Source organism: Lonchura striata, chromosome 35 (assembly GCF_050655825.1).
Source record: "Lonchura striata isolate lonStrDom1 chromosome 35, ASM5065582v1, whole genome shotgun sequence".
Taxonomy (NCBI): Eukaryota; Metazoa; Chordata; class Aves; order Passeriformes; family Estrildidae; genus Lonchura; species Lonchura striata.
In genome coordinates, this window is record NC_140737.1 from 8,058,789 (window position 1) to 8,086,704 (window position 27,916).

The 27,916-nt window shown below is 51.7% G+C and overlaps 1 protein-coding gene and 1 pseudogene across 2 annotated transcripts in view; both read left to right on the forward strand.

Moving 5' to 3' along the window:
- Window positions 1-27,916, forward strand: part of LOC144248810 (uncharacterized) — a 288,957-nt gene that overhangs the window by 203,086 nt on the left and 57,955 nt on the right. The window contains exons 5-6 of the mRNA XM_085565014.1: window positions 10,715-11,170; window positions 11,414-11,803. Coding sequence (XP_085421140.1) covers window positions 10,715-11,170; window positions 11,414-11,803 — 846 coding nt within the window. The remainder of the gene's footprint in view (window positions 1-10,714; window positions 11,171-11,413; window positions 11,804-27,916) is intronic.
- On the forward strand, window positions 1,309-15,605 carry LOC146764348 (uncharacterized; annotated as a pseudogene). The gene is made up of 2 exons (XR_014950915.1): window positions 1,309-1,384; window positions 13,047-15,605. The product of XR_014950915.1 is annotated as an uncharacterized LOC146764348 (transcript).

Below are 27,916 nucleotides of genomic sequence, written 5' to 3' on the forward strand. Positions count from 1 at the left end.
ATTAGGTCTTTCTTTCTCTTCCAGGTGTGGTTTCTCCAGCCCCGGCTGCAGACTCTGGTCATATAAAACTTTAAGAATCTTTTTCTACAAGCACAACTGACTTGATGTATATTTTACATAAGCACAAATTATTCCATAACATATATTACAATGGGGCTGCGGAGATCCCCCTGCAGGTCCATGGGGATGCAGAGATCCCCTGCAAGTCCATGTGGATGCAGAGATCCCCTGCAGGTCCATGGGGCTGCAGAGATCCCCTGCAGGTCCATGGGGCTGCAGAGATCCCCTGCAGGTCCATGGGGCTGCAGAGATCCCCCTGCAGATCCATGGGGATGCAGAGATCCCCCTGCAGGTCCATGGGGATGCAGAGATCCCCTGCAGGTCCATGGGGATGCGGAGATCCCCTGCAGGTCCATGGGGATGCAGAGATCCCCTGCAGCCCCTGGAGGAGCCGGGCTGGAGCTCGGCGATGCCTGAGAGGAGCTGTGAGCCCGCGGGCAGAGGGGCCCCGCTGGAGCAGCCTGTCCTGGCAGGACTGAGCCCGTGGCACAGTGACCCACGCTGCAGCACTCGGAGGGGGCTGTGCCCAGGGGATGGACTCCGCTCCGAGAAGTTCCTGGAGAAGTCTCGCCCGGGAGAGAGCGCAGGGTGCAGCAGGGAACGACTCCTGTCCCTGAGCAGAGGGAGAAGCCCCGGGGGATGAGCTGAGCATGGCCCCATTCCCTGTCTCCTGCCCTGCCGGGGGAGGAGGTGCAGCTGGGAGCAGGGAGGCGTGGGGAAAGCTGCATTTAAGGCTCTGCACTGACTTCTCCTTCTCCTGCTCCGAGTCTTTGGAGTTTTCTGACAGAAATCTCTCTCTTCCCCCACCCACCCACAGGGCATTGGGCAGGTTTCCCTTTTCGGGGGAAATCAAAGCGAAGCTCTGATGCGCTAACGAGGGGCAGGAGAAGTGAGGCTCCTGGGCTTCCCGCAGAGGCGGAGGCACGGGAGGCGCAGGGCCGGGAAAGCCGTGGCGGGAGGCGCGGAGAAGTTTGTTTGTGTGGGCAGCTCAATCCCGGCTCGGCCCGGGCCCGTGCCGGGGCTGTTCCTCATCTCCGGCTTTCCCCTCACGCAGCCCGGGGGCGCCGAGAGCGCGGGGCGAGGCGGGGCCGTGCGCAGAGCCCGCCCCGAGCTCGCTGCCATTGGCCGCCGGTGCCGTCAGTCGCGGTTGCGGCGCGCTGATTGGTGGGAGCGGGGCGCGGCGCGGCCCCGGCGGCGGGCTGAGGGCGGCCGTGGCCGCGCAGCGCCGCCATTGGCCGAGCGGCTGTGCGGGCCCGGCAGCGGCGGCAGCGGCCGGAGCGCGGTGAGGCGGCGGCGGCGGAGCTCGGAGGCGGCCCCGGCGCAGGTGGGAGCCGCGCTGGGCTCTGCGGGGGCTCGGGGCCGGCTGCGGGCGGAGGGGGCGGCAGGGGGCTCCGGCGGCTCGCCGGTGCCGTGTCCGGCCCGTGCCGGCCCCGGGCCGAGGGCGCTGCGGGAGCGGCTGCCCGCGGTCTCCTTCCCGCCGGGGCCGGGCAGGAGCCGCTGCCGGAGCAGCGCTGGCTCGGCCCGGCTGCTGTGGGTAGGACAGAGGGGCTGCCCCGCGGCCGGGAGCGGGCGGGGAAATTCCCGTCGCCGGAGGTTCGTGTGCCCGGCGGAGAGCGAGGAGTCCTGTCAAAGTGACTTTATTGCCGAGCAGGGGCAGAGGCCGTGGGGCATTTGCCGTGCGCTCTCTGCCGTGGCTGTAGTCCGCAGCCTCCTTTTTATCCTCATTTTCCCGGCCGCATCTCCCTCTGCCTTTGCCCACCGCCTGAGTTCCTTGGAAGGTTCCGACTTCCCGATGCGCCTGCTGCCTGTCCTCGTTAATGTGCACCCTCCTTTTGTAGAACAGCCGATATTCATGGCTCTGCAAAGTCTTTGTTCTTCTCCTCGAAGTTCGGGAATGTGGCGGGACTTTGAGCAGCTCTCTGGGTCAATTTGTAACATTTATTGGACCTGATGGTTTCTCCCCTTCTCTACAACTCCCTGGCCCTATCTCCAGGCAGATTCACTCCTTGACTCTGTTTTGTTCTTCCCGGGTCCTCTTTGGTTTTGGGATTATTCTCGGTGCCCTCATTCCCTGTCCTTTTGTAGCCGTTTGTGGATCAGGAGGCCTGGCTGCCACCTGCATGCCCTGGCTCAGCTGCTGGATGAGCTGCACTGCCAAGGTGTGGAGCATGGTAAAAAGATGAGAGTTGCTGCAGCACAGAAGAGGAGAAGCAGCATTCCTTTAACCCCTGGTGTGCTGGGGAGCCAGGAAAGCGTGTCCCATTCCCATCCTTTCCATGTTTGGACCAATACATAAACTGCTCTCCTATTTCCTTTCTTATCTTTTTCAGCACTTTTCCCTTGTCATCTCTTTGCCAACAGCAGTTTGAGCCATTTAGTTTTCCACAAACTCCTCCTTTTTCTGTTCACAGATAATCTGATCCCATCTCCTGCTGAAATGTTGTGTTCCTCATTTCAGTGGCTTGGTCGGCAGGAAGGTCAGGAGCTGGAGCTGTCTGGTTGGTTCTTATTCCGAGGACAGCTTGTAATCAAATTATGCCATTCAAATGAAAAATGGGTTCTCTGTCTCCTGATATGAATTTGTGAGAAACGCCAATCACTTGGCTTTTAAAATGTTAGAAGTTTAATACTAGTAAAATGGTTATAGAAGTAGAAATAGAATTAGGCTAATAAAAATTTAGGGTTAGGACAATTGCAAGACATTAAAAAGCAAAGACTTACAGATGTCTAGGTGCTCTCTTGGGCGCTTAAGCCACAACAAGAATACCTTGTGAATAAAGGAATCACCCCTAAAAAAATACACTGTTGCATATTCTTATATCCTTCATGGTTATGCATACATTTTATTTAAAACAAGAAACTCTGTCTGTTGTATGTCAGCTATTTTTTTTAATCCCCACGGCATCCTCCAGTCTGAGCATGGCCTGAAGAAATTAACTTCTTCTAGTAAGAAAACCATAAATTCCTCTTGTCTGGAGAATTTAGGTGTTCCTAGAGGGAATTTAGGTGTTCTCATTCCTTAACCCCCCCCCCACACACACACACACACACACATGCATATTTTCTCTTTTAACTACTAAAGCTTAATTTTATCTACAAAGCTACTTTTACCATACTATTAAGATGTTCATACAGCACAAGTTATCATTATAACATAATACATGTAGTAACTATCTGCACAGAGCCATATAACATGCATTTTTCACAAAATCATTTTGGTTCCCAGGGGCTGGTCCATGGTGTTGTAGGATTTGTTCTGGTGGCCGTTCATCTTTTCCCCATGTTTGGGCGCTCCCTCAAGCTGGGGCTGCATCAATTGACCATTTTTTTTTTCTTACTCCTTCATCATATACTTGAATTCCAACTGATTTCCCTGAACTTGTTCTAGCAAAACCCCCAGTGCTCTGATACACCCTGTACAGCACAGACAGGGACAGCAGATGTTGGAGTGGGCAGAGGGATGATCCCCCCCTTATTTTAGTGAAGTTTTCCCAACATTCTCCATTTGCTGTTTCCCTTTGCAGCTTCAGCCATTTCTGTTGCAGAGTCAGAGATCCTCAGCATGGGCTCTGCCTTCAGCTGTGCAGATTCCATCTGTGCAAGCAGGCAGAGCTTGGGGTGAGGGGCAGAGGGAATCAGCCAATTCCTGCCCCAGGCAAGAAGAGCCAGGTACATTGTCCCCAGTTTGCCCCAGCAGTGTTAATTTGCATTTCTGAAGCTCCTCCTGGGTGCCTGGAATGCAGCTTCTCTTCCACAGCAGCCTTCAGCAGCCTCAGTTGTGCCCCCCCCCCACACCTGCTGCTTTTTTTTTTCCTTCAAATGATCTATTTATTGTTTATGAGTTAAAGGGTCACCTTTAAATCTCATCTAGTTTTGAAAATTTTGAAAAACTCTTATCACTTGGTTTTTAAAATTTTAAAAGTTTAATAATAATAAAATGGTTATAAAAATAATAATACAATTAGAGTTAGGACAATTAGAAGACAAAAAAAGCAAAGAATTACGGACGTCCAGATGCTCTTGGACCCTAAGTCAAGAAAAGCTTGACTTGTGAACAAAGGAATCACCCTTAAACCAAGACACTTGTTGCATATTCATACATCCTTCATGGTTATGCATACATTCTGTTCTAAACAAGAAACTCTGTTGTATGTCAACTGTTTCCTTTAATCCCCTGGCGTCTTCAAGTCTGAGCAAGGCCTGAAGAAATTAGCTTCTTCTGATAAGAAGCCATAAATTCCTCTCCTTTGGAAGATTTAGGTGTTCTTCGAAGTGAGTATCTCATTCCTAAAAGAAAACTCCCCCCACATACATAATCTCTATTTTAACATAATGTTGTAACCTAAAACTACACTTAACACAATACCTAAGGGAATTAATACAGCATAACTTTATAACGTGACTCATATAATATTCATTGTAACATTTGCGAAAAGCCAATCATAAATATGCATTTTTCACAATCCCACCTCTTACTGCTCAAGCCAAATGATTTATAAAGAATATTTCCTGTCCTCTTGCATTCTTTGGACTCTGTTGGTAATCAAATAAAACATGGGATTAAACAAAGAAGAAATAACAAAACACTTGTAACACATAAAAGGAAGAATCCTAATTTCTTCCACCATCCCATTCTCAATACATTACCCCACCTGCTACTTTTTAACATTATTTTCCCATTTTTGGACTGATACCTAGGTCATAATTTTTTTCTGATATCCTTTGTTTTTTCCAGGATGACATCCTCATTGCCATCTATTTTCAACAATCTGTACACCCCATTCTTTAGCCAATAAATAGCGTAAAGCCAACCTATTTTAATGCACTGCAGGTGATGTTTGACTTTGCTTACTCAATATTTATTCCAATGCCTGAGCAGCTTTGTTTATTATCTTGTCTATAACTGCTCGGAGTCCTTTAATACGATTCAGGATATAATTTGGGGTTAATACAGAGCTGGACTGCTGTGCTTGTTTTACCTTTTTTTTACTAATTGTCTCTTTACCGAATCTTGGACTATATTTCTAAGATCAAATGTAAAACAAATTCACCTCTCTCCTTTTGGACATTCCATGCCCCAAGTATTACTACTTTTTCCTAAGTTCTTTGTATGTGATAATTTTCCCCCTTTTTCCTGAAGGTACTTAAATTGGATGGGTTATAACAGTGCCTGTTGACATGGGTGTGTGTAACAAAAAGGAACTTTGGTTTCTTTCCATGTGATACTTTCTGTAGCATTTGTGACACGATCTTGCTGCTATCTCAGAAGGGAAAAGACAACAAATGAGAGACAGAAACAGGAATGACAGAGGTCTGGCATGGCTTATACCCCCACCTCCCCTGCCTGTGGGGCTGCTGCCCACAGCAGGTACGTGTGATCTTCTCGCTGCTGAGTACAGTGCTCAATCCAGGCTTGCCCTCTGTTTCCCTTGTCACTCCTTTTTTACTCATTTCCAGGCAAATTGTTTTTGACACCTTTTATCTGTGGTTTTCCACCATTCCTCAGGTATCTCTCAGTCCACAGGCACTAATAATTCCCATCTACAAAACCAATTTATTACTTCAATTTTTGAGGTCTTTCTGTATAGGGGATTGATTCAGTACTCAATACTTCTTGCCACGAGAACATAGATTTTGTGAGCTACAATGCCAATTATTCTCATAATTTAACCATTCATTTATAACCCAGCTGCCATGTCCAATATGGGGATGAATCAAATAAAGTATACAGCATAGTATTAATGGCAATTTCCCTTCTTGCCTGTACAAGTCACAGGCTAAGGCCAGACTATCAGAACTCTTTGACTCAAACACTCCCGATCCTCCTGTTTGAAGTGGCAGTGTTCCTCTGCCAAGGAGGTGTCGGAGGCGTCTCAGGGCTTATTCAGGCAGGGCTTAGAACCAGTGATGCAAGCTTTGCCTTATTTCTCAGTTAGGTGTTATTCTTTGTACCTGCCTTGGATCGTTTGGGTCTTCCCAAACCATTACCACCCAGTCCTGGTTGAAAGTCAGTTTGGTATCACCTGGTTTTGATGTGATAGTCCATTCCTCACGTTTCTTCACAAATTCTTTTATTTTGCTGGCATGAATTCGCCCTCTTTTCCATGGTTGGGATTGCTACTTTAGTAGTACCTGGAAAGGATTTCTCAATAACACAGTGTTAAAAGAAAAACAATACTGCATTAACTTTTACCATTATTTTTTTTTCAAAACTTTCTGGGTTTAACTACAAACTTTTTCTATAGCTGCTTCTTCTTCTTCTTGTATCCAGCTGTGCTAATTGCTGCAGAGGCCAATTCTTCTTCCTGTGAGCTATAATTAGTTAAATAAAAAAAGACTAGCCCAAATTTAACACAAGATGTATCACATCTCTTGGTTTTTTGCTTTTTAGGCAACATCTGTTTTAGTCTTACAGACCCATTCTTCAGAACAAAAGCCTTCTCTTCTTAACAACAAAAATCAGAAGGAAAGAAAAGAAGTCTTGTTTAAAAAAATAAACCACTTTGTGAGAGTCAGCTATCTCTGCTTTGATCTTATCTCTATTGGCAGTCCCACTCTCCCTGTTTTTCACAGCTTTGGTTTTGACTCTGTCCTTGTCACTCCCCCTCCCCTTGTTGTCACTCTGTCTAGCAGGAATGGGGGAGAACTTACAAATAGCTGCGGTATGGGGACTTTGGGGTGTATTTCGCTCTCCCTCTTTCCCGCTCCCTTTCTCTCTCTTTCGCTCTCTTTTTCTCTCTTCACATTTCAACATCCACATTCCAATATCAGTCCACTTTCTAACATTAGTCCTACATCCTGGAGAGGTGAGTCTGCCAATCACCTCTCCCCCCATTTTCAACTTCCTTACAAATTTAATTACTTTTGTTATGTGTGTTCTGCAGGCCTGTAATTCACGGCACCCTCCACCAAGGGCTACCAGCTACCCACAGCTGACAGTGCTAAAACTAAAGACTTATTTTGCTGTCACAATTTTCCATTCACAAGCTTGAAAGGGTTGTAGGAACAAGGTAAACCACAACTTACTTCCAAAGTGACCTTGCCTGCACTAAAAAATTTAAGGCAATCCTTGTTCATGCAATATAATTTGCAAAGAAGCCAAGGTTTGATTTGGGAAGGGCATCTGAGGACACAGAGCATGAGTTTTACAAATCTATAATTTGAAGAGGGAATAGACAAAATGTGGATACAGTGGGGGAGACAGCAAGTAAGGAATTTATCTCTGCAATACTCTCTTTTTGACTGCCAGGAGACACTCTCTGAAGAGGTTCTTACGGTACAAACAATAACTGGATGGGAAGAGGCACTCTTGAATTTAAGCTTTGGTGTCAAAATAGGAAACTGCCCCTGGGCACTGCAGTGCTGGAGCACCCTGCCTGCAAACTCACCAGAGGCAAGCCACTGCTGCCACGCTGCAGGGCTGCCTGCAGCACAGAGGGAACCATGGCCAAGCCCTCCCTGCAGGCCTGGGTAATCCACACAAGGAATCACAATTGCTTCATAGCTCTCTAACTCATCAAAGAAATAGGAAACTGTAGTAAACAGAGATCTCCCTCACCATCTTTTTCATGTGTGTGTCACAAACCCACTGTGATGCTGGAAGTAAAAAATTAAAAGTTTACATTAGAAGATACTGAAACTTTTACTTCATCTAGCTTTGTAGTTTTCCTTTTCTGTATGTAGCCACCTCCCATTCTGGGAAAAAATGAGCCCTATTTTGTTACAAGTGTTTGGTATGCACAACTTGAATTGCTGTTCTAGATACACTGCAAGTAGTTAGCACTTCAAGAAAAACTAACAAACAAACAAAACAAACTAAGAAAGCAAAACACATTTGGGTACATGAAAAAGGACTGGTTGGAAGGAAAAATGTTTCTCATTGACCTACCAAGCAGCTGGTGTTACCTTTAGTTTAACTTTACACACTGAGAACACTTGATTGAACAGCCTGCATTGACTCAAATTAATAGCAGGTTTTGCTATGTCACAGCTGTAAACTAGTTTTTCAATGTTAGAGTACAGTAAGTTATGTATTTCAAGATAAAAATCACAATGCAAATTGGAAGAAATTTAGTACTGCATGAGGTGTGCACACAATTAATTTACCTCCAAAAGTCAGTTTATGACTTTCCTCTACTAGGATTGCAGTAGCTGCTATAGCTTGAATACACACTGGCCAGCCTTGATTTACTGGATCCCACATCTTTGATAAATAAGCCACAGGTCTCTTTACTCCTCCCCACTCTTGAAACAAAACCCTATGAGCTACCCCTTGTTTTTCACTTACATACAAATGAAAGGGTTTGCTAGTGAAGGTAAGCTTAAAGTTGATATTGGGGCTAGTTTTAACTTCTTTTTTCTTAATTTTTCATTATCCTTTTTGATCCATTTTATATCATCTCCCTCTGTCAATTTTTTTTATTCAAAAATTTTATTGCCTGTGTATATCCTTCAATCCACAATCTATAATATCCCAATAATCTGAGTATCTTTCTGATTTCCCCCTTTGAAGAGGGAGGGGGAAGGGATAGAATCCCTGTGTTTCATTCTGGGTTGAGCTTCCAACTACCCTTTCTAAGCAAGTGTCCAAGATATTTTACCTCTGATTCTACAATTTGCAGCTTCCCTTTTGATACCCTTAATCCTTTTTCCCCAAGAAAATTCAAAAGCTTTATAGTAGCCTCTCTAACTTCAGCTTCAGCTTCCCCAGAAAGTAAAAGATTACCCACATATTGGATAATTTGTATTCCAGGGGGAGTGGGGAAAGTTTGTAGTATTGTTTCTAAAGCTTGTCCAAATAAGTTTGGGGATTCTGTAAGCCCCTGTGGTAGTTTTGTCCATCTTAATTGCTGTTTTCTCCAGTTAGTGGGTCCTTCCATTCAAAAGCAAAGATAACTTGCTCTCCTGGGCTAATGGGCAAGCCCAAAAGGCATCTTTAAGGTCCACTACACTAAACCACTGATGCTGGGGAGGAACTTTACTGAAAAGAGTATAAGGATTTGGTACCACTGGATAGCGGGTCTGAGTTCCTTTGTTAACCTCCCTTAAGGCTTGTACCAGTCTATAGCTCCCGTCAGGCTTCTTTACTGGGAGTATTGGGGTATTATGGGGAGACATACAAGGTTCTAATGTCCCATCCTTTGTTAGTCCTTCTATTACTGGCTTTAAACATTCCTGTCCTTCTAAAGATACAGGATACTGCCGTACATGTATGGGACAATTTTTTTTTCCTCAGTTGTAATCTTTATGGGGTCAATATTTAATCTTCCCCTATTTCCCTCCCCAGCCCAAACTTCCTTGTTAATTCTTCTTCCATCCTCCTGGCCTAGTTTTAAAAGTCTAGCTGTCATCTTCCCATCTTCTGGAACAACCCCTATTCCTAATTTCACCTGTAAATCTTGTCCCAATAAATTGCTACCTGCCCCTGGGACCAAGAAAACATCCCTCATCCAAAATTTAGTTTCTCCCTCTATTACCACATTTTTAATAACGGGTACTGTGAAACTCTCTCCTTTTCCTCCTGTTACTATTACGGTATCTTTGCTTACACTATAACCTTTTGGAATATTTAACAGAAAGGTTCATTCTGCCCCTGTGTCTACCACAAATTCCAATTCTTCTTCTTGGGGACCCACTCTTAAAATAATCTCAGCATTCCCCACCTGGACCCCACCTGCGCCCCCCCTCGGCCCCATGGCCCCGCGAGGGGAATTTGGGGAGGTGGGAGTGGGGCAGCGCCAAGGCCGGGCCCCCCCGCGCTGTCCTGGCGGGAGCGGCTGCAGTGGGGACCGAGTGCGGGCGGGAGCGGCCGAGAGCCCAGCGCTGCCCCAGCCCGACCTGCCCCAGCTCCATCCCTGCCCCTGCGCTGGGATGCTGTGGGTGTGGGGGGAAGAGGGAGCCGGCAGTGGGTGCTGGGCCTGGGGGCAGAAGGAGAAGGGAAGGAGAAGCAGGATTGAGGAACAGAATGGTCAAACGATGGATGTGGCAGGAGAAGATGGGATTGTGCAGGAGAAGGAGGAATAGGAGGAGGAAGAGGAGTGTGAGGAAGAGGAGAGACTCAGGAGGAGGAGGAGCAGAAAGAGGAAGCAGCAGAAGGTTCCACCCCCTCCCTGTGTCTGCAGCTTCCCCCCAGCCCCAGGAGTGCTGCTCCCCCCACATGCAGCAGGTGACTGTGGAGGGGGATCCACGATTTTCACCGGGTGAATCTTGGTGTTTCTGAGCTTTATTGGGCTAAATGTTGGTGCTTTGGTTTTATGTGGGAACTGAATCTTTATCTTTTGGAGGAGGTTTTTGCTGACTTGTGATGTTCAGGGAGTTTTTGATTTGTGTCTTGAAGTTTGTGGGACTTTTGGGCTGAATCTTGGTGTTTTGGAGGTTCTTACAGACACAAGATTCCCAATGACTTCCAGGGATGGACTTGGGCAATGCGGAACCTCCAGTCCAAGCAGCTCTTCTCTTGTTTTTCCCTCTAACCAGGATTTGTCATTTCCAGGGTGTGGCTGGATGGAGGAGGAGGAAAAGCCCCGGAGATGCTGCAGGAGGAGGAGCTGCAAACCCAGCCCAGGGAGCTGCGGGGAGGAAAGAGCCCCCTGAGCCAGGAAGGCGGGCACAGATCCAGCCAGAGCTCAGAGCTGGTGGAGAAGCCTCATGGCAGGGAGAAGCCCCACAAGTGCTTGGAATGTGGGAAGGGTTTCAGCTGGAGCTCCAACCTGATCGAGCACCAGAGGATCCACACTGGGGAGAGGCCCTATGAGTGTGGGGAGTGTGGGAAGAGGTTTCAGACCAGCTCCCATCTCCTCAGACACAAGCGGAGTCACACAGAGGAGAGGCCCTTCCTCTGCCCCGACTGCGGGAAGGGCTTCAAGGACAACTCCCACCTCATCAGGCACCGGCACATCCACACCGGAGAGAGGCCCTACGAGTGTGGGAAATGTGGGAAGAGCTTCATACAGAGGTCTAGCCTGTTCGAACACCAGGTGATCCACACTGGGGAACGGCCCTATGAGTGCTTGGAATGTGGGAAGAGCTTTGGGTGGAGATCCCAACTGAAAGCACACCAGCGCATCCACACTGGGGAGAGGCCCTACAAGTGTCCCCAGTGTGGGAAGAGGTTTCAGACCAGCTCCCATCTCCTCCTTCATGAGCGGATTCACACAGAGGAGAGGCCCTTCCACTGCCCCGACTGCGGGAAGGGCTTCAAGCACAACTCCAGCCTCACCGTGCACCGGCGCATCCACACCGGAGAGAGGCCCTACGAGTGTGGGAAGAGCTTCAAAGAGAGGTCTGGCCTGATTGAGCACCAGGTGATCCACAGTAGGGAACAGTCCTATGAGTGCTTGGAATGTGGGAAGAGCTTTGGGTGGAGCTCACACCTGATCCGACACCAGCGCATCCACACTGGGGAGAGGCCCTACGAGTGTCCCCAGTGTGGGAAAAGGTTTCAGACCAGCACCCATCTCCTCCTACATGAGCGGATTCACACAGAGGAGAGGCCCTTCCGCTGCCCCGACTGTGGGAAGGGCTTCAACCGCAACTCCAATCTCACTGTGCACCGGCGCATCCACACTGGGGAGAGGCCCTACGAGTGTGGGAAATGTGGGAAGAGCTTCACAGGCAGGTCTGGCCTGATCCAGCACCATGTCATCCACACCGGGGAACGGCCCTATGAGTGCTTGGAATGTGGGAAGAGCTTTGGGTGGAGCTCTGCCCTGAGAACACACCAGCGTATCCACACTGGGGAGAGGCCCTACGAGTGTGGGAAGAGCTTCTCCATGAGCTCAAACTTGACCAAACACCAACGGAGGCACCACTAAGGGAAGCCCTGTGCATGACCCGAGTGAGGGAAGAGCTTGGAGTGAGGGGAGAGCTTGGAGTGAGGGAAGAGCTTGGAGTGAGGGGAGAGCTTGGTGCGCTGCTGCAGCTCCATCCCCCATGGCAGGATCAGGGCTGGATGATCCCCAGTGACCCCCGTTGGGCAGAGCCCTGCTGATCCATGGTCCTGGTGATCCCTGTTGGGTGTGGGGAAGGTTTTGGCTTCTTCTCCTTGTGCTGCTGTGATTTGGGTGGGTTCCCATGGATGGGGGATGGGAGGTGAGTGGGGGGTCCTGGCGCACTGCGGGGGGCTCATGGCTGGGGGGGTCGGTGAAGGGGGGAAACAGTGAATGGAGGGGGTCCCAGTAAACTGGGGGGGCCCTGATGATAACAGGGGTTCCTGGGAGATAACGGCGAGGGGTGGGGGAAGGACCAAACCCTAAGGGACTCCCCTGGTGCTGCTGAACCCTCCCGTGCCTCCCCAGCGCTTGGGGTCCCCCCCAGTCCCAGCACTGTTCCTGGGGGTCCCGCAGCTCTGGGGGGTCAAAGGGGAGGGGATGGAACCTCCGTCATGGGTGGGGGACACAAAGGGGAATCCAGGCCCAGTGCTTGGGGGGGTCGGTGCACGAGGGGGGCCCGGTCCCTGTCCCTGTGAGGAACTGCATTGACTTGTTTGTTCATCAAAAGTATGAAATTAGGATAAAAGGGGGGGAAGTCGGGACATGGAATTTGAAGGCTTGACTGGTAACCACAAACAAAGATTGTGAAAGATTTTGCAGGACTGGCTGGAACTGATAACAGCAGTGGAAACCCATTGTTGCTGAAAACTGATAACCGCAGTAGAAGGAGACACACCACCCCCACTTGTGAAACCCATTGTGCTGGAACTGATAACCACAGTGGAACGAGACCCATCACCCCCACTTATGCAGGATAAAAAAGGACTGAGGAGAAGGAAAGGGTGTCAGCTTTTGGCGGAGCCAGGCTCCCAGCTGAACCCAGCGCTGTTTTGCTTGCTATCGCTTGCTGTAATTAATAAAATTATTAATTGATCTTAAAAGGCTGAATCAAATTATTCGCCTCAACTTATAACAAATTTGGTGCCGTGACTCAGATCGGAACACCCAGAGAGGAGGCCTTGCTGAGGAGGCACCCCACTGCCTTTGCTTTAACAGTGGCCTTACGGGGACACTCCTTCCCGGACTCCGACTGACGAACCTAAAATCCGATAGCAAGCAAGGAACTGCCGGCTACCCCCTTAATCTTTGTGCATGAAGCCCCAGGCGAAGACACCGGATGGTGTAAGTATTTTCCGAAGGACCGGGTGTCCGGAGGAGGCCTGTTCTGGGAGAACGGGACCGCCTGGTCGGGGGTGGGGATCCTGGAGTGTGACGAGTGTGGTGTATGAGAGGGGAGCCGGCAGCTCGGACTCCCCAAGCAAGTGCGGACCTCATAGTAGTGCGGTTCCCATATCTGGCGACGGACTGGGCCACGAATTGAGGGAAGCAAGTGTGTGTGTTAGAAGGCACTCCAGAAGATGGGTCAGAGGAAAAGCAAGCCTGCTGAACCCATGGGTGGGGGAATCCCTGTAAAACTTCCCCATATTTCAGAGGATAGTCCATTAGGCTTAATGATTAAATATTGGAATGCCTTTCCTTCTAGGAAGGGAAAAGATAAAGTAAAAATGGCTCATTACTGCATGGAAGTTTGGGGGGAAAAACAAATAAGAGGGAATCAGTTATATTGGCCAGTATTTGGGTCTTCTGAGGATTGGATCTGTCAGGCCTTAAATGTCTACGTTAATTCAAAAGAACCCTTTAATCTAGAAGAAAGTGAATATGCAGCCCTCTGGATAAGAGGAGAGACAAGGGCAAAATTATTTGCTCTCAATACCGAGAGGAAGAAAAAGAGGTCAAAAGAAATTGAATTACCTCCAGGCATTCCCCCTCCATACATACCGCCACCACCCCCACCTCTTCCATTGCCACCTCCACCGCCACAACTTTTATACCCCCCCCTCCCGGAACCTTTGCTAATCGACCACCCGGGTCACTCGGCACCCACCCAAGAATTATCGGAGGATGAGGGACCAGCAGGTGAAAGGTTGGAGGAAAATATCCCTGAGGGTTCTCGGCGAGTAACTCGAAGCCAGACCCAACAAAAGGGAAAACAAGAATTGGGAATATTTCCCCTTAGAGAGCATGGAATGGGAATAGTGCCTAACCCGAATGCTGCGCAACCAGGACAGCCTGCTCAGATTCTGGGAATAGGGTACATATCCATCCCATTAAACTCAGGGGATGTTAGGGAATCTAAAAAGGAAATGGGACATTTGTTAGAAGATCCTTTAGGGGTGGCAGAGCAGTTGGATCAATTTTTGAGACCTAATATTTATACTTGGGAGGAGATGCAATCCATGTTAGGGATTTTGTTTTCTGCAGAAGAAAGAAGAATGATTAGAGAAATGGGCATGAGAATCTGGGATGATGAACATCAACAGGGACCATTAGCAGATATTAAATGGCCCCTACATAATCCCCAGTGGAATAATCAAGACACGTTACACCGTACCCATATGGGCGATTTGCGAAATATAATAATACAGGGAATAAGGAAGGCTGTCCCTCGTGGACAGAATGTACAAAAGGCATTCAAGGAACAACAAAAGAAGGATGAAGATCCAACTGAGTGGTTGGAGAGGCTGAGAAAAGCCTTTCAGTTATATTCAGGGGTGGACCCTAACACTCCTGAAGGAGACACATTGTTGAAAGTTCATTTTGTGGTAAATTCGTGGGTGGATATTCGAAAGAAGTTGGAAAAGTTAGAAGGGTGGCAAGCAAGGGGGCTGGATGAGTTACTGTGGGAGGCCCAGAAGGTTTATGTTAGGAGGGAGGATGAGAACTACAAGAAGCAGTCTAAGATTATGTTAGCAGCTGTAAGGGAAGGACAGAGGCAATCTCCCCAGAGAAGGGGTGGTGGTCACCCAGGAGGTTTGAGGGGAGCTGGTTGACAGGTGCATGAAGGAAGACAAGGTGGAGGAGATAGAATTGTTTGCTTTTATTGTGGGGAAAAGGAACATATGAAGCAGGAATGCTGACAAAGGATGGCTGATGAAGAGCAGTTTAAGGAAGATTACGGGTGTCAGGGGCTCTATCTGCTGGGGACAAGAGAAAGAACAAAGCCCCTGGTAAAATTTAAAAAAAAAAAAAAAAAAAAAAAAGTCCCCAGCAGCAAGAATATGAGTTCCTTGTGGACTCAGGGACGGAAAGATCGACTGTCCAGACCCTTCCCCAAGGGTGTAAGATTTCATCTGAAATAATACAGGTGATTGGAGCCAAAGGGGAACCCTTTGGAGTACCTATCATCAAGGATGTGCTCTTAAAAAGTAACTCCAAATTAAGAATTGGGTCGTTTTTATTAGTACCAGAAGCAGATTATAATTTACTGGGAAGGGATTTAATGATTTAATTAGAAACAGGGATAGAGATTAATAAGGGAGAACTGACAGTAAAATTGTGTCCTCTCCAGGCTGAAGATGAGAAAAAGATTAATCCAGAAGTTTGGTACACCCCTGATAGTATAGGAAAATTAAGTATTAAACCCTTTGAAGTAACTATTAGGAACCCGGAGATACCTGTCAGAATTAGACAATATCCTATATCTAAGGAGGGGAGGCAAGGACTGAAACCAGAAATAGAAAGGCTTTAAAAAAAAAAAAAACCAACAAAAAAAAAAAAAAAACAAACCAAGCTTACAGGCGATAGTAGCCACTGCTCTCCTGGTAGAGGAAGCTGGGAAGATAACCTTTAGAAGTGAGCTAAAAACCTTATCTCCCTATAACATTCATGGAGTTTTGCAACAGAAGGCCGACAAATAGATAACGGATGCCAGATTCCTAAAGTATGAAGGCATCCTAGTCTCCTCTCCTAAGTTAAGAAACAATGGGCCTGAAAAACCCAGCCCAGTTTTTTTTTATATAAAGAAGCAATTACAGAACTAACACATGATTACCTCCAACAAATAAAAGAACAAACAAAAATAAGGCCAGATCTTGAGGAAGAAAAACTAAAAGAAGGGACTCAATTATATGTGGACAAGTTCTCTCAAGTTCTGAAAAAAAAAAAAAAAAAAAAAAAAATCCGGGTATGCTACAATAGATGAGAAAAACATTTAAGACAGTAGAATCTGGTCCCCTTAGCCCCAGCTGGTCGGCCCAAGCATGCAAATTATATGCTGTGCTTAAAGCTCTAAATTTATTGAAAGGAAAAAGTGGGACTATTTTTATTAATTCTAAGTATGCCCATAAAGTAGTTCATACTTTTGGTAAAATTTGAGAAGAAAAGAAGACTACAAAAACTGCAATACGGATGGCCGAAAAAGAGTGGACGCATGCCAGTCGAGTTAAAAGTTCGGCCACCACGGATGACCAGTGGAAGGTAGACAGCCAGCCTGGGAATTTGAAGGTTACCATTAAGAAAAATCTATGAACTCTGTGTACATCATTTAAGTCGATCGCAAAAGAGAACAAAAAGGGATATAATTACCTACTTATTAGTAATTATTTAGTAGTTTATAATAAGGTAAATTATAATTATTATCCTTTTGTATGTGTTAGTAATTATTTTAACGATTATTTAATAATTTGTAATAAGGTAAATTGTGATTGTTGTCCTTTTAAGTGCTTTACATGTAAAATTTGCCAAGAACGGTGGCAGGTCCATTGCCATGGGGGGAAGCCACCAACTGGGGTCTGAACAGAAATTGTGGTAAAATCAAGAAAATTGAAAAATCAGTAGATTTGTTTGGAGTTTGAGGACTGGTAAAAAAAAAAAAATATATATATATATATATATGTATATATATATATATATATATATATACACCAAAAGAGTGCATCAGGAAACTTTTGTTTCCATATTAACAAACCCACTCCATTTGTTGCCCAAATTCTAAAAAGGTGTTGTCAGAGGGAACTAAAGGGGGTCCCGTGCCACCCACCCCGGGTCAAAGATAAAAATAGGGAACAGTACAAGGTTAGGCAGGAGCAGGGGAAGGGATGCCCAGGCGAGTACCGCTGCTGCCGAGAAGATAATTTACCTCGCGGCTCGAAGCAACCGGGTCGGCGAGCAAGGCAGAGGGGAAAAAGCCAGGTCCCCCCGCAATGGAATAATGCTGAAATGCTCCAACTATTGCCAACTGAGTACTAGGTTCCCCCAGACGACCGGTCTAATTTCCTCTGAAACACCAGAAAGGCAACAAACCCAAAAAGGGAAAACAGAATATCATGCCACAAAAACAAAGTCAGGACCCCACCCTTATTGGCAAATTATAAGTATTTTAATGCTTTATATCATACATAAGGGGGAGAGTTCCCCGGTCCTGCACCAGCCCTTTAAGTGGACGCTAACCGGAATAGATGGCAGGGTAATTCGGAGTCAGATAACATCCAAACCCCCTAGTTTCACCCCACAGTTATGTGAACTAGCCCCTGTAGAGCCCTATTTTAATACCGCAGGATTTTACATGTGTCCAGCATCGAACCCAGGAAAGGGGTATTGCAATTACCCTGGAGAATATTTCTGTGGGTACTGGGGGTGTGAAACAATAGCCTCAGACTGGCAAGCAGCAGGAGATAAATTTCTTAAAGTATCATGGAGACCCTATGGGTGTACCCCTCCACAAAAGGATTCTAGTGGCGCCTTCTTGGGCGGGTGGAAAGGGAATTGCCAATTTGTACATTTAAACATAACTGAGCCCATAGACCCAGGATGGATGGTGGGAAGATCATGGGGCTTTCAGTATTGGGAACCTGGAAAAGACAGAGGGAGCGTATTTACCATAAAGAAAGGGCCTGTACCAGCAGACACACAGGCAGTGGGCCCTAATCCTGTAATAGTTGGGGATTTAACAGCTAGGAACCTGATAACAGATAACCAAACTACAACTCCTACAACACCACCAAGTGGGGATTCCCAGTTTAACACTCTCTGGAAATTAATGGAGGGAGTATATAAAGTCTTAAATGCTACTCAGCCAGAATTAACAGAACACTGTTGGTTCTGCTTTGATGTTAGGCCTCCGTTTTACGAAGCTGTAGGGATATCTGAAAAAGCGAGACGTCTTAATGGTAGCAATCCCCCGCAATGTAATTGGAAAGATTCCCAGGGTAAAGGAATGACTTTGGCTTCAATAACAGGGAGGGGACGATGTATTGGCAGAGTACCCACACACCTAGAATATTTATGTGAGACTGTTACTAAAGCTAAGCGGGAAAATACTCCAGCTAAATGGCTAGTTCCCACTAAAAACACCAAGTGGATCTGCTCAAAAGGAGGATTCACCCCCTGTATTTCCTTAGAAATATTTAACGAAACCTCTAACTATTGTATACAGGTGGCTGATTCCCAAAATTATCTATCACCCCAACGAATATATGTATAATGTACAAAACATCCCAGAACACCACATACAAAAATGAGAGCCTTTGACCGCACTTACAGTGGCAGTTTTAATGCTTACAGGGGGAGCAGGTATCGGTACAGGAGTAGCCTCCCTAGTAAAACAAACAAAGGAGTTTAATTCCCTGAGGATTGCTGTAGACGAAGATTTAGAACGTATAGAACAATCAATATCAGCATTGGAAAAGTCAGTAAGGTCCTTATCGGAAGTAGTTCTGCAGAATAGAAGAGGACTAGATCTTCTATTCTTACAACAGGGAGGACTGTGTGCGGCTCTCCGGGAAGAATGTTGTGTGTATGCAGATCACACTGGGGTGGTACAAGACACTATGACAAAACTGGAAGCAGGACTTGAGAAAAGGAAAAGGGAAAGGGAGGCCCAGCAGAGCTGGGATGAGACCTAGTTTAATCACTCCCCTTAGTTAACTACCTTGCTATCTACAATTGCGGGTCCTTTAATATTATTAGTGTTAAAATTAACATTTGGCCCATGTATATTCAACAAGGCAATTGAAATAGTAAAAAGAAGATTAAAAGCAGCACACCTGATGCTAATCAAAGCCAAATATGAAACTCTCCCTAGAGAACCTGAAGTAGAAGAGACTTTGATTCTAGCCCACCAAGAAATAAAACGATTTGATGAACAAAATGATAAAAAAATGAAATGGGGGACTGTGAGAAACTGCATTGACTTGTTTGTTCATCAAAAGTATGAAATTAGGATAAAAGGGGGGGAAGTCGGGACATGGAATTTGCAGGCTTGACTGGTAACCACAAACAAAGATTGTGAAAGATTTTGCAGGACTGGCTGGAACTGATAACCGCAGTGGAAACACATTGTTGCTGAAAACTGATAAACCGAAGTGGAAGAAGACACACCACCCCACTTGTGAAATCCATTGTTTTTGGGACTGATAACCACGGTGGAACGAGACTCACCACCCCCACTCATGCAAGATAAAAAGGGACTGAAGAGAAGGAAAGGTTGTCAGCTTTTGGCGGAGCCAGGCTCCCAGCTGAACCCAGCCCTGTTTTGCTTGCTATCGCTTGCTGTAATTAATAAAATTATTAATTGATCTTAAAAGGCTGAATCAAATTATTTGCCTCAACTTATAACAAGTACATACCCTGTGCCCCTCCAGTCCCTCCCAGTACAGCCCAGTTCATCCCCAGTACAGCCCAGTACAGCCCCAGAGCCCCTCCAGTCCCTCCCAGCACAGCCCAGTCCCTCCCAATACACCTGAGTTCATTCCAGGCCCTCCCAGTCCCCCCAGTGCCATCCATATCCCGCTCCAGTGTCCCCCAGCCTTCCCCACAGCATTCCTGCACATTGCGGGGCAGCGGCGCAGACGGAATGTCCTGCGGCCCAAACCTCCTGCTCCTGCCACACAGCGCCAGCCTTCTCCCCTCCTCCTCCTCTCCCAGCACGGCACAAATTCCAGCTCGGAGGAGGCTTCCCCAGAGAGGGCTCCGGCTCCTGTCTCAGCCCGAGTGTCCCTGCAGAGGAACAGGGCATCCTTCAGGCACTTCCACAAGCTCAGGGTTCCCATTTCATGGCGAATCTGGGATGCCGGGGGAGAACGCCGGGGCATGGCCGGCCCGGGGCGCTCGGGCGGCGCTCGGGGCCGCTCCTGGCCCGGGCCGAGCGCTGACAGCCGCGTCCCGCCCGCAGGGAAGGCGCAGGAGGCCCGGCAGGAGCGGCCCCGGCGGGTTCGCTGCTGGGCAGCGGCGGCTGCGGCGGCGGCTGCGCGGCCACGCGGCTCTCGGACGGCGCCCGGGGAGCGGCGGGGCCGGCGGCGGGCACGGAGGAGGGGAAGGAGGAGGAGGAGGGAGAGAAGGAGAAGGAGGAGAAGGATGGGGCTGTGCGGGGCAGGCGGCGAGCTCAGCCCGCTGCTGCCCTCGGCTCGCAGGTGGCCATCAAAAGGGTGCCAGGGAACCGCGTCCGGCGCCGGGGCGAGCTGGTGATGAGCGGGGCCAGCGGCAGAAGCCGGGCCGTGCCGGGCGGGGCTGAGCCGGGGCCCGGCAGGGTGGGAGCTGCCAGGACGCCTGGAGGGAGAGCGGGCGTGGGGCCAGCGCAGGGCGCAGAGCATCCCGGGCTGGCCGAGGGGTTCCCGACCCCCGACACGGCATCAGCCCCACTGACGGCATCGTGCTCCTCCCGCAGCCCCACGGCACCAGCACAGCCCTGGAGATCGCGCTGCTGGACAAGGTCTCCTCTGGCTGTGCTGGTGTCATTCAGCTCCTGGAGTGGCTTCAGCTCCCCGACAGCTTTGTGCTGGTGCTGGAGCATCCGGAGCGGTGCCAGGACCTGTCGGGTTTCCTGGCGGAGCGGGGGTTCCTGCCGGAGGAGGAGGCGTGGGGGCTGCTCCTCCAGGTGCTGGAGGCTGCAGCATCCCCCTGATGAACTGTGTCTGTGTTCCACAGGAACCCTGTCCTACAGCCCACCAGAGTGGATCCACCAGCAACGCTACCACGGCGAAGCAGTGACGATCTTCTCCCTGGACCTTCTGCTGCACCACCTGGTCATGGGGAAGCTCCCGTTCAGGAGGGGCCAGGAGATATCTGGGGGCAGATCTTGTTCCCAGGATGGCTCTCTCAAGGTGGATCCTCATCTCTGGGCAGAGGGGCAAAGCCAGGGCTGGGAGACAGCAGCAGCTCATGGGCGTCCTGCTCTGGCAGCTGCTGAGGAGGTGGCACATGTCCTGCTCTCCTGCTCTCCTCCAAAGAGAGAATCCATGGGGAAGTTTAGGCCCAGCTCTGGGCACACCCAGCATGGCCTGGGAGTTGGGGGGCAATTTCTCCAAATGACTGGTGATTTCTGGTTTCTCTCCCCAGAGTGCCAGGATGTCATTAAGAGGGGTTTGTCCATGCAGCCCTTGAACAGGCCATCCTTAGAAGAGATTTTCCGTGATCCTTGGGTGCAGGGTGTTCCTCTGCCCTAGAAGGTGGGAGAGATCCATGTGCACAGTTGGATCCAGGAGCCTGCCAGGTAACAGCTCCACACATCTCTTGGCACTCAGTGGCAAAGCCAACCAGACAGGTTTTGTTCTGCCTGTAGCTCTGAGCAGGGGTCAGCAGAAGGGAACACGCAGCTCTTGGGCTGGAGCTGAGCTGGAGACCTGGTGTGGCAAGCACTGGGGGCCACCATCCCCCTGGTTTTGCTTGCCATGGTTCATGGATGGCTGTGGCCCTGGGCAGAGCCATGACAGCCTGGTCTGGCCCAGGGAAGGAGAAAAAGCCCCTGGAGAAGCTGTACCAGGTGGGGCTGCTCCTGCTGGGGACAGTGAAGACATCAAGGATGACAACCTCTTGCTCCACCTGACCACCGGCAGGCTGAAGATGATGGACTTTGATTCTGACACCTCCTCCAAAGCCAGGTTCCACAGGGAGTTTGCAGATGAGTCCACACGCAGGGGGATGCTCCCAGATTTGGGCATTGCACAGCCTGGCTGGGAACCAAAGGTTCCCCCTTTGCTGGGGCAGATGCAGATGATCCTTCAGTCGGCTGCCAGGCTGCTTCTGGCAGGGCTGAGGGCATGGGCTGGGGTGGGTACGAAATGGGAGTGGGCTCCTGGCCCTGCCAACAGCCCCCAGCACCCACCGTGCCCCAGGCTGGGGCTGGGCTGGGGCAGCCAGCCCGACACAAACAAACCCCCATGGTGGGAGCAGAGATGGGACTCCAGACCCTGTGCAGGGGCTGATTTCCTTTGCAGGCAAAGGAGGGCTTGGGCTGCTCTACTGCCCTCGTTTGCTTTCGGATCACCATGGGGGCCGTGCAGGGGAAGGGAGAAAGCCTGGGATTCCCTCACCCATGGTGGGTTTTTCCTTGGCATGCAGGGGTTGGGCCTTCCTTAGGCCCCTGACAGAGATAAGATCTTTGACCTTTTTTCTTGTTCCCCTTTTTGTCTGTAACCTATTTTCCATAATTTGATATTTGTTTTTCTAGAGGAAGTGTTCCAGGTGGGGCCCAGTCTGGATCAGGACGTGCTTGGGAGCAGCTGTGGCGTGGATGGGCCGTGTCCTTGGAGAAGGCTGAGGGCATCGTTTGGGAGCAGCTTTTCTTCCAGCGGGGGATGGCGTGAGGTGGGTCCTGTCTGCTGGGGATGGTGGGATCAGAGCTCTGGGGAGATGGCAGCGAGCACAGGAGCGTCCTGCTCTGGGCAGCTGCTGAGGGCTGGAGGTGCCGTGGCTGGCTGCAGGCTGGGCACATGTCCTGCCCTCCTGCTCTGCTCCCAAAGGCAGCAGTGATGGGCAGCTCTGGGCACAGCTCTGGCACGGCCAGCATGGCCTGGGCACCGCGGGCGGCTGGGACAAGGGGACAGGAGCCTTCAGCTGACGGGGCTTTCTGGTTTCTCTCCTTGCAGCCGGGCTCTGTGGGTGCTGAGGCTGTTCTGGGCTCTGCCAGGGCCCTGCTGGAGCTCAGCACCGGGCCGCAATCAGCCAAAGGAGAAATGGGGTGACCTGCAGCACAGACTGGCTTGAGCATTTTAGCAATACAGCTCAAGAAAACATGCAGCCACCCAAAAAATAAACTTGTTCAATAACTTCTGAAATGAAATCAATCTGGGATGACCCCAAATGACTTTTGGCAGCTTGCTCAAGCAGTAGCTCAGCCCTTCTCTGAACTGTTCTCTCTTCTCCCTGCCTTTTACTTCCCAAATGCTCCCTCTTTTCCCCCAGTGAGTTCCCAGCCCATTCCTGTCTCCATCACACTGTTCCCTTCCTTGGTGCCCCTCGCCATGAGGAAGGCCAAGCCCCAGGCTTAGGGACTCATCCTGTCACTGGCTGAGGAGCAGCAATGTCTCAAGAGGTCTGGTGGGATTTTAGTGTCATTCAGAGCTGCTCTCCAGCCTCCAGCTCTCCTCACTGCTGAGTTCCCGCTCCCTTTTCCTCATCCTTGCAGCAGGATGAGCTCTGTGAATCCCCTTGAGCCTCCCCACTCTTTCCAGCCCACGCACCCACCTCAGTTAGGCTGAAGCTGCAGCTTCTCTGTCTCCTCTGGCACACCAGTGCAGTCCCCTGTGCAGGGAGCCCCAGCCCCAGAGCACAGCACTCAGCAGTGCAGTCGGGGCTGGAGCAGCTGCCCTGCAGCCCTGGCTTGGCTCTTTGTGGCAGGGAATGCTCCCTGTTTGCAGCTGTCCCTGCAGGATGGCCCCAGGGCAGAGCCCAGCCGGGCTCCCACTGCAGCCCCTGAAGCTTGGGGCAGACAGTGGTCCCAGAGCTGAGGTTCACGGGGAGCCCCCGGAGCTGTGCCTCGCACTCTGTTGCCGTGTCACCGTGCAGGCTGGCTTGTACGGGGTGAATGTACCAGCCCTGCTTTGACTGACAGGGGCCGGGCCCATCACATCTCTCCCAGGGCTGCAGGCATTCCCCAGGCCAGAATCTGAAGGGGCACAGAGATCAGACCAGTGAAATCATCCAGACTGGGTTTTCAAAGGCCCTTTAGAAAGAAGGGCTTGAGAATAAACGTGCTCTGTTTGTCACACGAACATCGGGGTGAGTGGTCTCTTTGGCTCCAACCCACGTTCCTCCCTGAGCAAACATTACCCACTCCCTCACACGTCCCCCTCATGCCTTCCCACTGCCTTGTCCTGTCAGGGCTTCCGCAGCCCCTCATCCCTTTGTGGCCCTGTCCCCTCAGGGTCTCCCCAGCCCGGCCAGCCTGCCCGGCAGCAGCGCCACAGCCCCACAGGAGCTCCAGAGGAGCCCCAGCAAGAGGCACCTGGGAGCCCTCAGCAATCCAGCCAGCAACACACGGGCAGGAGGACACGGATGGCGCTTCCTGCCTGGGACAGGGCTTGTGGCCGTCTCCAGGCACCGCTATCAAAGAGATCCCCACAGCTCCAGCCCCTGCCCGTCTGCTCTGTGGGCAGCACAAAGGCTTCAGCAGAACCACCAAAGGCCAAGGGGCTTCTGGCCATTTTCCCTGCAACCCTGCAAGCCTGGGCAGCTTGCTGAGCCCAGGAACCCTTTTCTCCCTCTTCCCCTAGGCCCTGCAGAGCCTGGGCAGCAAAAGAAAGATCCTGGGAGTCTGTCTATTATAACACATCCTATATTAACATGCTAAAGAAAAACAAAAGAAGAAAAGAACAATGTTAAAGAAATAAAACAGTCCTGCTGGCTTGGGTGGCCCTGCAGACAGAGCCTCTGGAATTAGCTCTGTGCAGAGCTCCAGCAGCGCAGCCAGCTGAGCCCTGACAGACGAGGCCGTCTCCCCCATGCCCTGCAGAGCCGATCACACAGGTTATTGAAGATGGAATATGGAGCTCTCTCTGCTTCCTGGAGAATGTACGATGTTTGAACTGCCAGGCTTCCGACGGTGTCACTGATGTCATTGGCTGTGCCTTCAAGGGCTGAAAGAGAGAGGAACAGAGCCATGGTCAGTTCCCACATCTGAGGGGACCCGAGGGGACTCTGTGCCAGGGCCATCCCAGCCGGCTCTGGCCATGGCCAGAGGGAGCAGGGACCAGCCGGATCAGCCCAAAGCTGCTGGCCACGAATCCCCCAGGTGCCCTGAAAGCTCTGTGTGCTCTGCCCACGCCGGCCCTGGTCCGCACAGGGAGCAGAGCCCTCCGCAGCCGGGGCAGGGCTCGCAGCTCCCCCGGCAGCCCCCGCTGGCAGCCCGCTGCCCTCGCTCACCCTCAGAGAGGAGCTGGAGCTCTTCCTTCCTCCCCCTCAGGTGCCGCCCGGCCGTCCCTGGGAACACAGAGCCTGTCAGGCCCAGGGCACAGCTCCCTGCCAGCGGCGCCGCCAGCCCTGTGCCCACACGCCCTCCTGGCCCGGCTCGTGGCTCACCCATGAACCTGACGGCCGCCTCTCGCAGGGGCTCCTGTGGGCTCTGCAGGTAGGGCAGGGCCCGGCGCAGGTGCTCGGCCACGCTGCTGCTGTCCTCTGCCAGCTGGAGAGAGCGACAGGAGGGAAGGGTTGGCCCCGCAGCCCCCCGGGCCGGGGCTCCATGGGCACCCGGCTGGGGCCGCAGGAGCTGGAGCAGAGCCCGCGCGGCCTCGGGCTGCAGCAGCGGGCAGGGGCACAGCTGCCAGCCCGCACACCGAGCACCGCGCTCAGGGGCTGCTCCAGGCTGGGGCTGCGGCTTCCCGGCCCTCCTTACCAGGCACTCAGGGAACTGCCACAGCTTCTGGTTCTGCACCAGCTGTACAAGATCCCTCCTCTTGAGGAACTCGGCCGCACAGAGCAGCGTTTCCTGAGAAGCCTGGAGAGCAGCAGAGACGCGGAGATGGCCCCACAGCCCAGGGCGCAGGACCCCGTCCCTGTGCCAAGGCCAGCAGGAGCTGCAGCCTGCGAGGCGCCAGGGCAGGGCCAGCCCAGCCCCTGCCAGGGGCCAGCGGCAGCTGCCAAGTCCTCACCTCTGCCACTCGCTGGTTCTCATCGTGGCAGTGGAAGAAGAGTGGCACCAGGCTCCAGCGCACGTGTGCCTTGAGGACCTTTTTTTCCTCTTCTGGAAAAACATCCAGCATCTCCTTGAAGATAAACATGGAGCACAACTGCACCTCGCTGTCCTCCTGTATGGATGGGAGGAAGAAAGGCCTCAGCGTCAGCTGCTTCAGGCCCACCTGGGCACAGCCTGTGAGTGCACAGGGCACAAAGTGTGCGGGCAGCACCCGCTGGCCATGGCTGGAGGCGCAGAGCCTTACGTTGTCAAAGAGTGGCAGGAGTGCCTCAGCCAGCTGCAGGGCAAGGGTGCTGGTTACTGGGGCACCATTGCACAGGAACAAACCCCTGAGGAGAACCGTGGTCATCCTGAGCATGGTGCTGTCATCTTCCTTCAGGAGTTCCACGAGCCTCTCATGCAGGCTCCACATCCTTATGGCCATCTACTTGTGGAACACAAGTGTGTGAAACACCATCCTGCTGCCACAGGGCCCAGGGGCCACAGGCCTGTGCCAAAGCCCTGGGGCAGCTGCAGCAGGAGGCAGGAGAGCTGGCAGCAGCTGCCCCAGTGCCCCAAGGCCAGCCAAGCCCCAGGGACTGCCTTCCCCAGCCCCACGCTGGCAGCACGGCTTCAGCCCCTGCGCTCTTCTCACCGAGACACTGGTGGTGCCGAGCGCCACGAGGCCTCGGAGTGCCAAGCGACGCCTCCCCCTGCACTCGCCCTGCAGGTGCTTGGACAGGAACTGCAGGACGCTGTCCCGGCACTCACTCAAGTTCAGGTGCTCCAGGATCTGAAAGGCACAGGCCGGTGACGGGGGAGCGGCCGGCGGGAGCCCAGAACCGCCCAGGGCCGGGCCCAGGCAGCAGCACAGGGCGCGGGCTCCGTCCCAGGCACTGCGGCCAAGAGAGGGCAGAGAGCCGGGAGGCAGCTCAGCGAGGCAGCGCCGGCCTTCAGGCTCACCTCCACAAGGAATGCCAGGGCGGCCAAATCCCGGCATGGCGTGTCCTTGCTGAGCAGCCCGAGCAGGTGGAACGCAATCGCGGAACACGCGGCTTCGGATGCGCGGTGCATTTCTCTGACAGGAGGAAACACGAGTCAAAGCCCTGAGCCAGCGGGGGCAAACCTCTCCCAGGACTGCCTCACAGAGCTCTGGCCTTTCTCCACCACCCTGGAAGGGGCAGCTGAGCCCTCTGGGAGGTTGCTGCTCTTGGGCACGCTCCTCTCCCAGCCTTTTCCAGCCTCCTTGGCCGTCCCTTGGTGACAAGGCCTTCTGGCCCACGGCCACGGGGACTGTGTGGGGCACCTCGGGCACAGGGCACACATGCCGGGGACAGCTGGGGAGCAGGGGGTCTCACCTGGCCAGCACGCCCACAGCACAGTGGTGGGTGTCAGCACAGAGCAGTGTGTCCCAGCCACGCTTGTCTTCCATGGCCACCACCACATCCTCATAGTGAAGTTGGCAGAGCAGGGCCTTGAGGGTCTGCTCTGCAAAGCTGTGCACAGAGCAAAGCTGAGGTTACACTGGGAGCACTGGCCCTGCCCTGGGCACATGGCAGGGACAGGAGGACTGGCATGGAGCACCTGCTGGGGCTGGTGGCAAGACCGTGTTGCTGCTGACATCCCTTCCAGAAGGTATCGACCTCCTCTGGCACATCCAGAGTGCTGACAGCACTTGGAAGAGCAGATGCACAAAGAGGCCGGGGAAATGCACGGTGACTACATGTGGCACACAGGGCAGCTGGAGGAGCTTCCACATCACCACGGTTGCCTGCAAAGGACAGAGCAGCCCGAGACAGCGCTCAGTGCCGAGGTGTCCGTGTGGCAGGGCCCGAGCACGGGAGGGAGAGGCCCGGGGAGACGCAGGGGGAGCACCGAGCCTGGTGGCCCTGGAGCTGCCCCGAGGCCAGGTTTCAGCCCAGCGCCTGAGGCAGGGAGACGCCGTGGGGGAGGGAGGATGGAGAGCTGCTGGAGAGGTGGCCTTGGGGCCAGCAAAGGCAGAAACTCACAGCCAGGGCAAGGACAGCCGCGTGGTCCCCATCGGAGGTGCACGTGCTGTGCTCTGGCCAGCTCCCCAGCACATCAAGGAGCACGAGCATGGCTGGCTCTGCAGTCCTCAGCGAGCACATGATGCTCTTCCACATGGCCAGAGCAGCTCTGTGGGGTCAGAGCTCTGTCTCAGAGGAGTCTGGGACACAGC